Here is an 11,625-nt window from a genome sequence, read left to right as displayed (position 1 = left end):
GGGCAGTTCCTCCTCTGCTCCTGCTGCTTCTGCAGACCATTTTGGCTGTTCAGCTACTGGATGGTAACCACAGGGGGCTGTCAAGCTCCTCGCAGCCATGGGGAAGTTGAGGAGCACACCTCTTCTTTACCTCTTATGCCTGCCTGCCGAGGATCTCCACCAGCACACATATCCAAATAACACCTCACAGATCTCTTCAGTGGAGAAACGTTGGTGATGGTTCTTGTCATCTAAACCTATCCATTAAAGCATGACCCGTACAGCTGTATGTCAAGGGAGATCTGACAAAGAAGTGACAAGCTAACAGCAAACCTATTCCCAGCAAACTCACCAAGCAGTCTAAATGCACTCATCATAAAGTTGAGGCCCTACTCTTTTTTCTTTGGACAGGGTCCTTGTGATCTCCTTTTCCCTTTCCTGTTCTTCACCTTCCACAGAGTGCTGCACAGCTGAGTTCCTACACACACCAAATACTCTAAGCCCATAACTGCTGCAGTTTTCAGTACAGTGGCAATTGTGCAGCACACATTTTGCTGGGCTGTAGGGAAGCAGTTGCTGCTCCAACCTGACAGACCTCTCTGCAACTCTGAGGCAGGGGTCTAAAACCTTCGAAAGCCCAGAGCAGGGTAGGGAACCAACCTTTCAAAAGACAAAGATTTTAGTTGAGTGACACCTTCTAAGATGGAAGGAGAAGGCTGCTTGACTGAGTCCTCAGAGCAAAGTAGCTTTCCAAACAATCCAGCAATAAAAGTCACACTCCTCAAATGCAGCAGCAGTGGCTGATGCTGTAAGACCTGTGCTCTATCAGCCTAGTAGAAAAGGTGGCAAGAATCTTCATAAGAAATTTATGCCTGATATTTACTCCTTTCTATTACCGGATTAAATCAGTAGCCCTACATTCACACAACCGAGCTGGAAACAGCAGTGTCTGAGCTGTCTCCTAACCCTCAGTGCTGCTCACCAGGAAAAACTACAGCCATCTGCTTCTTCACAGGTCTTTGACAATCAGGTGAGCTCTTATCTGCCATTGCTGCCACCCAGATGCTGCTATCACCGTGTGCCTGGAATCTTACCTCTGCCACCTCAGCAGCTCCAGGGCTGGCTGCCACATCAGCAACACAGTGAACATGAAGCAGTCAACAAGGGCTGGCATGTCACCCCCATGCAGGACAAGCCCAGCACCCCTCTCCAGCCCATCAGCTCCTCTCCCTGCCTCAGGGCTGCCTCTTGCCCTGAGCCTGGTGCAGTGGCACTGCTTGCAGGTACAAGTAATGCCAGCAACCTGTTGAGCTCCCAAATCTCCTGTCAGCCCAGCTGCTGATGGCACAGATCTGGGGTGCCATGGCTGTTCTCTGCTTGTTGGCAGAGAGACAGGCTCTAGCAGAGGAAACCTGGGACAAGTGGGTGACAGGGGTCTGGGCAATGAGGTGTTGCTGCATCTGAGAAAGGAGCAGCCCTCCAGTGCTGCAGGCAGCAGAGCCCCACACTTGGCCAAGGCAGCAGCAGACAGTGAGTCAGCTTCCTGCTGTGCTTTTCATGCCGAGGGCAGGTCGATGGAGGACTGGCAGGAACAAGCCAAGGCAGGAATTCCTCATGGACACCAGACAATATCCTAATTTCCTCCTCTGCCACAGGTCTGGCACATGGCTGGGAGGCAGGCAGGACAGTATGCCCCCGCTACAGGCGATGAGCATCGGCCAGGCTTGGTCTACCATTGCCTGTGAGGTAATGAACTGTGACACCTTGGCCACAGTGCCACCTCCCCAGTGGCTTATCAGAGGAGTGTTCATAGGGTGGGGGACTGATCTCCTCCAACATCATCCCTGAGATAATCTCACTCAGGACAGCCAGCAGCAGAGGCAGGATACCTTGGACCCAGCTGAAGGCATGGGGAAGAATGGATGCAGGAGGAGGGCACCCATGCTCTGCCATGCATTGCCACCATGGCAGTCCCTCCACGAGGCCCTGCTGCTCGGCCAGGGCCACCAAAATCTCCCTTGCGCAGAGCAGCTGGAGATGGTTCTCCAAAGGGGGAGAACTACTGAGAAGCAGCAGCCAAAAGTCAAGTGTGTCCCCTTGCAACAGTGGTCTGACCCTGCAGAGCACCAGACAGTGAGGAACAATCCTGATGCAGTCTGCACTGATGGGAGGAGATCCGGATACAGAGCAGAGCACACGCTGACCCTGCAGCTCTACCCCCCTCCCCACTCCAGCTTCACAATTGCTTGGAATCAGCTTACAATTATCTTGAAAAGGGCAGTTCCTCCCATCTCCCATTCCCAGCCTGCAGGGAGCCCTGCCACAGCTCAGCCTCGGACTGCTCAAACTCAGCACAGAGCTGTGGACCTCTTCTCCTGCCCCACTGCTCACAAGCTACCTCTGTCCCCTCCAAGGTAAGGACGGTGGTGACCAAATCTGTGCCAAAGCTCTCCCTGCTCAGAGCTTCTCTGGGACTCTGAAGCAGGAATTAACCCAGGCTCCTTGGGGACAGGATCATGTTTGTGCCAGATGTGTCCCTGCTCCAGAGGAATGTGATTAAGACTGTCTGGAGAGGCTCTCACAGGGTCACACCGAGTGCTGCGCCACCTGCTCCCCCAGAGAGAAAGATGGTGCGGGGGAGTTCTCCTTGAAAGGGGGTAACCTGGGATGGGGTTATTTATCTGTCTTGGGCACGCCACTGGCTCCCATCTCACTTCAGCTGAGATCAGCAGTGAGCCCAGCTCACTACAACACAGCACTGCCTTTTCACACTGCAGAGCCCAGGCCAAGGGCAGCTGAACCCCTGGTTAGTCTAACAGCAGTGGAAAAAGCTTTTTATCTCATCCAAGAGCAGGAATGACCTCCAGGGCTGCCCTTTCTCTATAGGTCAAGAAAACAGGATGTCTTCTTCATTTTCAGCCTGAGCACAAAAGCAGAGAGCTGGAGCAGATGGGCCTGGGGAGTGTATGCTCCCAGCATCCACGCCACTGTCACTGCATGCCACCCTTTGGCCTCTGAAGCATCCTCCAAGCTGGGTCACTGGGGCCAGCACTAGCTGTAACGCTGTGACTTTCTACCAGCCTATCTGCACTTGGCTGTGCTGAATGGACCAAACCCATAATGAGGTGCCTCCAGCTTTCTCTTGCAGATAGGGATCCCGGTCTTGTTCCCCCAGCCCAACCCTTCCTCCCTTTCTCTGCCACATCCCGGGCCACGCGCTCCCCTGCGGGCAGCAACAAGCTGAGGTTCCCTGCCATGGCTCCCCTGCGTTGCCACAGGTTTGCCTGGGGCCAAAACGTAGCTGCGTGTGGCTTTTACACCTCGGTCATGAGAAATGCGCTCCTAGCGGCGAGACTGCTGAATAAGAGAGCTGAGCTGCACAAGGCTATAATTACAGTCAGAACATGTGGGGATGAGGCCAGCCAAGTGCATCCACCTAATTTCCTCTCCTATTAAGCCTGCCCTGCTTTTGTTTGACCCAGACCAAGCCTTGATATTAATGGCATGATGCTATGGAGGTCACAGATGGCTCTGTTGCAAACAGCCTTGTGGATTCTGCTCAGCTAGATGTGTAAGCAGGGCTTTGCTCACAGATACCATTGCTGCGGCATTCATGCTCTAGAAAGTGTGTCACCCAGCTGCGGTGCAGGCGTTTCCCAGACTGGGCTGTTCTACCAGACACAGATAGCTCTCTGTCTCTGGCTGCACAATAAACCCAGGCAAGCAAGTGAGGAGGTTAAATGGTGTCATATCACTAGCCCTGGTCATGGCCAAGGTCTGCTGGCAAATCCTGGTAGCCAGGGTTCAGTACATTTCCTCTTCCTGATCAGTACAGCTTCAGCCTGCAAATAATTTCTGTGCTAAAGGAGTGAGCTGTTCTCACTGTGCACCTGCAGCCAGAACTATGCCAATCCATGCCCTGTTTTGGTATATGAGTCCCTTATAAATCTCCAGGAGACAACCTGCAACACTGGGCTACTGGGTTAGCAAACCCAAGGAGCAGGCAAGGCAGTTTGTTAGCACTAACACCTCCTGTCTGCCAGAGCACCCCGCTTCAAGGTTCTTTTAAGGATGGAAAAATGACTGCAGACCCAGTACAGAGCACTAGGAACTAGCCCCAGCATTTGGTCATTTGTCCCTTCTGAGGATGAGAGCCTGTCACAGCAGGAGCCAGGCGCTCCCCAGTGTCTCCCACCCCTGGTGATGCTGCAGTACCCTGTGTGCTGGAAGGGAGGGCATCCTCCAGGGGTGCTGGGTTGAGGGATGAAGGCAGTCATCCAGCTGGGCTCCTGCAGCAGAGGTCACAAGACGAGGATTACCCTGCTGTCCTGCTCAGCAGCAAAGTCACATCTGGCAGCTCGTGGCCCAGGAGATCATAGAGCAATCTGGCAGGAGCAGTGGGGGATGCTGTGCAGCACTGGTGCTCAGCACTTCCTGCTCTGGCTCATGCGTGGCCCCCTCTGAGTGAGGCAAAGCATCCATGGGTGCCAACTCACCTCCCTGCTGCTCCTTGCAGGGAAAAAGCTTTGGCAGCTGCATTTGAGACCTCAGGCTGAGGCTTCGCTCTCCTGACCTTACAGCTGCATTGCCCCTCTCTGCAGGAGAGCTCATGTGAGGCACCTCTGCACAGCAAGACACAGAGGCTTGTGGGAAGTGCACCTCAGCCAAAAGCATGCACCTAGACAGGAAAACCTCGAACAGGCACAGAAGTGTGCCAGCACTGTCCTCATTGAATCACTCCCAGGGGCCCCTGTCTCCCTCCCCATGAGGTCCTGGACGGGAAGACTGGGCACAGCCCTGGTCAGCTCTGTGATCATGGTCAAGGCTCCTGCTCCTATGGGCAGCCATGTAGAGGAGGAAGCGGAACTGCTGGGGTCAGACCTCAGTGCCTGTCAGAATTGTGTCTAACAGGATTTGCTCTCATTTCCCCTTCTCACTCCCTCGAGAGATCATTTACATCTCCTTAGAGTCCCACTGCGGAGCAGTCCCAGCACAGGCACCTCAGCCAGCCAGCCAGAGGGCTGAGGAGCCCTGCAAAGATGATGCACTGAGAGGGACAGGGCAGGGACACAGGGCAGTAGGCAGGCAGCAGACTGCCCAAGGCTAAGGAGCTTCTCTCTTGCTAAGGCCAGACAAGCTTTTGGGATGTATTCGGGGCTGTGCACAGGAGTACTCACTTGTATCACAGAAATGTTCTATCCAAGCCTGTGCCAAGGATTCAGGCATCCCTGCGAGAGAAAAGTCCTTTGCAAGGGAGAGGGCCTGGAGAGAGCTGCATCTCTGCCCTGTAGCTTCAAGGCAATGCCCATGAGGTTGGCAACTAGGTCTGTGAAAGGCTGGCTCCAGTATGAGGAACATGTCCGAACCTGCCATTGCCATGGGGAGGATGTTTGTGTCGGTGCCCAAGGAGGGCAGATTCCTCCCCTGGCAGGCAGCGGAGCCCAGCTCAGCCCTTTCTCCTCTCTCCACTGCCTCACCTGGGGATGGTAAGTCCCTGCTTTTGAGTAACACAGAGGGGAGGTGGATGGAGGGCAAGAGGGGGCAGAGAGCGTGAGGCTGGAGCCACAGCAGGGATGTTCAGGTCACCAGTGCTAGGCAGTACTTGCTGGCAGTCTTCAGCCCTCAGCATCTGCAGCAGTGAGCTAGACCCTGACACCCATGGACTGGGGCTGCTGTTTAGCTGTTCTCTGGGGCTTCATGTGCAGCGTCAGCTCTGCTCTCCCCAGACTGGTGCTACTCATTTAAACTCATTTGCAGACACTTGCTGGGGAAGGTAAATGCAACCAAAGCTGTTCTCACCCTGGCAGCCTGCATTGCACACTGTGCTGACATCTTCTGCCATTTTACCTAACACCCCCCTCCTGCCCGGGGCAGGGTTCACAAACCCTTCCTCATGGGGAAAAGGAAAAAGGATTTTTACATTTATCTTAAAGCATTTTGAGTGCTTGGAAAGCAGACACCAAAGCCTAGGCAAGGATATATGGGGGAGAGGGGAAACTTTGCCAGTGGCATTGGTTCCCAGTTTTGTTGTGGAGATGGTCTTAGCCAGCAATTTCCTTAACTTCCCAGCCACACAGCTGTGTGAAGGGGTGCCAGTGGTATCTTACAACAGAGATGTGCCAGCCCCTCCTGGCTGTGGAAAATGAAAATAACTGGAGCAGATAGCTTGAGTGTACTTGAACCTGAATGGGAGAAACAGAAACCCAAATAGTTTGCCTAAACACGCAACAGTTTAAAATTATAGAGTTGACAGTTTTCAGAACAGACCTCATATTTTTAGCTCTCCAGGCAGGTGAGGGTATCTGCTTACTTTTGTAAAGATAAACTTGTTTCAAACAACAGAGAGGTGGGAGAAACTGCTGGTCAGCATGCAGTCCTGGTCCGGCAAAACTAGTCCCCTTCCAGGAAGCAGGATGACATATACTGCATCCCAGAACATCCTCAGGGCAGCTGGGGGGCTGTGGGCATCTCGAGTGTTCTCCACACTCCCACAGCAGCATCCCCTGGGGCTACAGGCAGACTCCTTGCTCCTCTCCAAACGCTGCATCAGCATTTTGTGGTCCAGTGTGCCCCTGTTGTGGCAGCACCCAGCAGTGACTCCCTCCTCATCTGGTGCCACACAAGTAGGTGTACCCCACTGAGCAGCTCCCTCACTCCTTCTGCTTCAGTCTGTCCTTGTTGCCTTCCTACCCACCCACCCACTGTCTCCTCTTCAGCAGAATAACAGGGACCAACTCATCCGATATGGCCAGATGTGCCATCCTTTGAAGCACCATGCCAGCCTTTGGTTGCACTGACTGCTGACTGAGCCTATGCTGTGACCCAGACAAAAGCCTCTGCAGCAATCCAGCCTACACCAGCCCATGCATTGCATCCTGGTGCAGCATGTTTTCTGGTCCATCCAGGGCCCAGGACTGTGGGGATGAGCTGTGATCCTGGCTGCTTCTTCTCCATCCCTAGGGTTCATGGAAACGCTCTACTCTGCCCTTGAAGAGGAGATCAGTGCCTTCATGAGGCATGTACAGCAGTGCCAGCAGGGTTTTGACCTGCACAGCCTGTACCACGTGCTGCTGATGGTGCTGCCGCGGAGTCCATCAGGGCAGGTGGAGAGCTGGCACCACCTGCAGAAGCTTGCCCAGGGCCAGCCTGGCACAGACAGCACTGATGTGGCCAGCTATGTGGGCTGGCTGGCCTCCTACCTGTACCACCTGAGCATGCTGAAGGAGAGGTTTGATGCCAGAGTGGTGGTCCCACTCTGTGAGAACTTGTACATGCATGAGGAGCCATCTGCCTGCCCTGCATCCATCCCATGCCTGGCCACACAGCTCTTCACCCACCGGCGTAACTGGGGGCTGCTGCTGCAGGGTGGGCCCCTCAGTGAGCAGGTCTTCAGCCCCTGGAGCCTGCATGACCTACGTGGCTTTGACAGAGTGGGGCCCTTTGTGAAGGTCTTGCGGCTGATTCCCGATGTCTTTCACCAGAGCTTGGCCACAGCAGAGCTTGCCCAGCAGTGGGTCCATCTCCACCGCAGCAGGTACAGCCTCTCCCTGCCACCACCACCATCACTATCACTGCCACAGCAGCCACCAGTGACGGGCAGAGCAGGGCTGGCTCCTAGCAGTGTGCAGCCCCCACTGCGCAGCAGGGTCCCCCAGCACTTGGGGGGCTTGTGCAAACTCTTGGTCCCACTGCAGTCCTTGGGGGCAGGCAACAGCACTGGGGTGCTGCAAGCCCGGCTGCAGGAGAGCCAGAAGGAGCTGCTGGCCCTGCTGCACCGCAGGGACCGGGCACCTGCCCTGCGTGCCCAAGTCTGCCATGTCACCCAGCGCATCGGTGTCCTGCGCCTGCAGCAGCAGGGCAAGGTGACAGAGTGGTCCCGGCCCCAGCAGAGCCAGCGTACGAGAGGTCACTGGTACCAGGCTGCCCTGGCTGAGGAGCTGCAAAAGAACCTGGAGCTGGAGGAGTACCACCACAGCATCCTGGAGGCCGACTGGCTGCTGGAGCTGGAGGTCAGACCCATTCTCATCCGGAGGATTGATGAGGTAAGGAGTTCACAATGGATCTGCTTGTGCTTCCTGCCCTGCATCCCCGGCTGAGTTGGAGGCAGGGCCATGGGCAGGAGAGCTACATGGAAAAGGCTGGATAGCACTGCCTCCTCTCCCACAGGTTCAGCAGCACTGCCGGGATATGGAGAGGATGCTGCGAGGCCAGGTACTGCCCACTCCACAGCGGGAGATGAATCAGAGATGAGATGGCCACCACCCTTGGCCCAGGCAGGCTCAGCCCTCTGACAAGAGCCCCATGGCAGTGGCCACCCCCAGGAGCAGACAGTGATCGTGACCCAGGAAGTGGTACCACCACCTACTCCCAGCAGCAGCACTCAGAAGAGCTCAACTGAGGGATATCCAACCCATCACCACGTGAGCTGCAGGCAGCCAGCAGCTCATGAGAACCTGGCTTGGCTCCTGCCTGGGAAGAAAACGCAGAGGGAACGTATATTTAAATGAGATGTTTTCTCCATGCTCAGCCCATAGCTCTGCTGTTTGGCATGTAGCTACAGGCTAGGTAAGGAGATGGGCACCAAATGCTGCTAAGCACACAGGCACACACATGCATGTGTGAATAGATGCAAGCAGGCATGTTACATGTTTCTGGTTAAATACAGGGCTCAGCCTCCCGTTTCCAGCATGGGGCCTGCAGCTGAGCCCACACCACTAGCCTGGTTGATGATGGTGGTGGAGAGCCTACCTCTGTTGCTGGTGGCAAGGGACAGTCCCCTCTCCAGCTGGGCATTGTTGGTGTGGGCAAGACTGCTGTTTTGTGTCATGAAGTTTCAATCAATTTAATTTACTGCAAATTAACAAACAGAAGCAGAGCCAGGCACGATTCCTGTGAAGTTTATTGGTGTAGCTGTTTCCACTACAGTCAGAGGAGTCACGATGTACAGCAACAACAGGCCTCCTACACTACACGGTGAGGACAGGACACAAATGGCCACAGACACACAGAGACACTTGTCTCTCCACCCCAGACCCTGTGGAGGGCCAGGCTGTGGGGCAGGAACCTGCTGCGGGGGGAGGTTTCTCTCTGCTGGGATATTTCTGGAGCCTCCTGGGAAGGTGTTGAACCCTCCCAGTGCTGAAGCACCCATTGTCTCTGTCAGGAGCCAGGCTGATAAACAGGAACTGGAGCAGCAGTTTGTCCCAAATGCAATGGTGAAGTGAGCATCCCAGCCTCCTCCAGAAGGCCACTCTAACTCCAACCATGAGGAAGAGGCTGGGGTGCCCTTCTCCCCTGGCACTATCCTCAGAGCCAAGGGATGGCAGCAAGGGAACCATCAGCAGTTCCTGGGGCAGCTCTGAGTGAGGGGAGACCCCAGGAACTGCTCAGAGGTGAATGGGGCTGAGTGCTGGGCATACTGAAAGCTGCTCCTTCCCACCTGGAAGGCACCCCTGGGCACGAAAGGTCACACCGGACTCCAGTATGGCAGCAGAATGTGAGCTGGAGGTTTCAGTGACTTCCTCATAGGGCTGCAGGGAGCCAGACCCAGTGAATCACTGCACAGGGAAAGGGAGGGGACCCAAAGGACTGTTTTGCACTCCAGCACTACATCTTTTGTACAGCTTTTTAAATATGGTTTGTTCTCAGGGACAAGAATGTGGGAATCAGGAACTGGGATGCAGCCCAGTGATGAATTTTTACCCCTGCAACCTGTATGGAGGTGCAGAATGGCACAGGACTCCTCTTAATCCCTGCAAGAGGACAGGCACTCGAGGCTTCAGGATACCTGCTTGTCACCAGCCTCCCCTTCCTGTGCAGTTTTCTTGTGGAAAGAGGGTTGGGAAAATCAGGAGGAACGAAACAGCCTCCCCCATGCCAAGCAAGAGCTGAAAACAGTCCTGTGGGACGGTGAGTGGATGGAAGCTGGTCTGGAGGACAGGGCCAGGATACTGGTCCCTTCCTGCCCATCTGCCAGGCTGCAGAAGCCTCATGGGCCAGGGTCTGTTACACAGGCCCAGCATGAGCCTTCTTGGAAGGAGGAGAGGGAGCAGGAGCAATGCATCCACCAGTTGAGCAAGGAGGCTGCTGGCCTGGGAGAAGCCCATTGGCCATTCGCAGGTAGCATCCAGCCCATCTCTGTGACTGCTCGGTGGCACACGGTGCTGAGACACCCAAGCTTCATGGTAGTGGAGAGGGACATGGTGGCACTAGCTGGCATGGCTCCCCTTCACCACCAGGAGACCAGGCACAGGCTGCCTCCAGCAAGGAGGGGGCAGACCCCTGACCCATGGGCACTCGGGACCCACACAGTTCTGTGATGTAAGAGGCATCCCTCAGCCCACCAGGTCCAAGAGGAGAGAGACCCACAGCCTCTGCTGAGCAAGCAAGGGGGCAGCAGGAGTCAGGGCTGCCTCCTGCGGGGCTATAGAACAGCCATTTGTTGCTCCAGGCAAGAGATCGCATGACTCACAGCAAGTCTCCAGTTAGTCCTTGGGAGGGATAAGCAGGCATGAGCAGCCTGTCCCATGAGTCGGGAGGACATCTCCTAGCTCACACAGGCATGTGCAGCTCATTGTACTCATCCCGGCCGTCCTCATCAAAGTTTGGCTCTGCATCTTCTGAGTCCAACTGGGGAGAGGAAGAGACCAGGCTCTGAAGCCGTCCCTAGTGCAGGGTCAAGCCTGGCATGGAGGGACCAGCAAGCAGCAAGCCATGCAGTTGGGCTGCGCTGGGAAGAGCAAAGCTCTTACTCCTTCCCCTCCCAGCAGTCTTCTTTTTGTGCCCATCCATGTGCCCCCAACCTGATGCCCTTTCCCAAAGTGTTTGTTTGACAGTGCCCTGTCACTGGGGCTTTGGTCCACATCAGCAGCTCCTCTGCTGCTGGCAGCACCCACTTCTGGGTGTTGCTCCAGGCTGCTTTCCAGCAGGAGCTCAGGATACTGGCAGCACTCAAAGAGCTGCCAGCACCCTGGCTCTGCGGCTACATGCTCCTGTACCAAGCAGCCACAGGCTGTGGTGTGCTGGTGGGCTGTCGCTGCTGCTGTCTCAGTGGGGAAATGTGTTGTCTCTTGATGAATAAGTCACAGCTGGGGAGGAGGATGGAAGGGGAAACCCTTATTCCAGGCTTCTGTGTGGTAAGATCCTCTGTCTCATTGCTCTAGGTTGCTCATCCATCCCACACTGCACTCCCAGGGCTACAAGCTCTAAGGAAGCCATCCACTCACATACTGCTGTTGAACAAAGACCCCCAGACAACAGCAGGAAAAGCCAAGGCTTTGCTGGCCCAGGATCTCCTAGCCTTTCAGTCTGACAAATCTCCCCAACCTCACTCTAGCCTTGCAAGCTAGACTGTTAAGACAGTTATCTGCTTACCGCTTTGAGCTCCCTGTCATGGAAGAAGCGGGGCAGCACGAAGCGTCGCAATGGCACTGTCATGATCAGGACAAAGGGGAAGGCCAGGGATGCCACTGTAGATTTTACCACCCAGAGCAGCACAATGCAGGCCAGTTGAATGCAGGTGAACAGATTCATTCTCCAGGTCTTCACCTACGGAGGTAAATCCAGACTAAGAACACATTATCCTTCCACACAGATTAATGAAGAACCAACCAGCAAGACATAACCCTTCTGCATAGCATAGTACAA

At 55.1% G+C, this 11,625-nt stretch overlaps 1 protein-coding gene across 2 annotated transcripts in view; it reads right to left on the bottom strand.

The window, feature by feature from the left end:
* Positions 1-8,860: 8,860 nt before the first annotated feature.
* The window catches only part of SLC4A3 (solute carrier family 4 member 3), a 33,668-nt gene continuing 30,903 nt past the window's right edge, over positions 8,861-11,625 (bottom strand). For both annotated transcript variants that reach the window (XM_034061718.1, XM_031053090.2), the window contains 2 exons: positions 11,353-11,526; positions 8,861-10,608 (listed from right to left, as the gene is read on the bottom strand). In XM_034061718.1, the coding sequence (XP_033917609.1) occupies positions 10,531-10,608; positions 11,353-11,526 (252 nt within the window). In that variant the 3' untranslated portion in view covers positions 8,861-10,530. The remainder of the gene's footprint in view (positions 10,609-11,352; positions 11,527-11,625) is intronic.

Source organism: Melopsittacus undulatus, chromosome 4 (genome assembly GCF_012275295.1).
Source record: "Melopsittacus undulatus isolate bMelUnd1 chromosome 4, bMelUnd1.mat.Z, whole genome shotgun sequence".
NCBI classification, from domain to species: domain Eukaryota; kingdom Metazoa; phylum Chordata; class Aves; order Psittaciformes; family Psittaculidae; genus Melopsittacus; species Melopsittacus undulatus.
The sequence above is the reverse complement of the archived record's forward strand: the minus strand, read 5'-3'. Positions and strand labels throughout refer to the sequence as shown.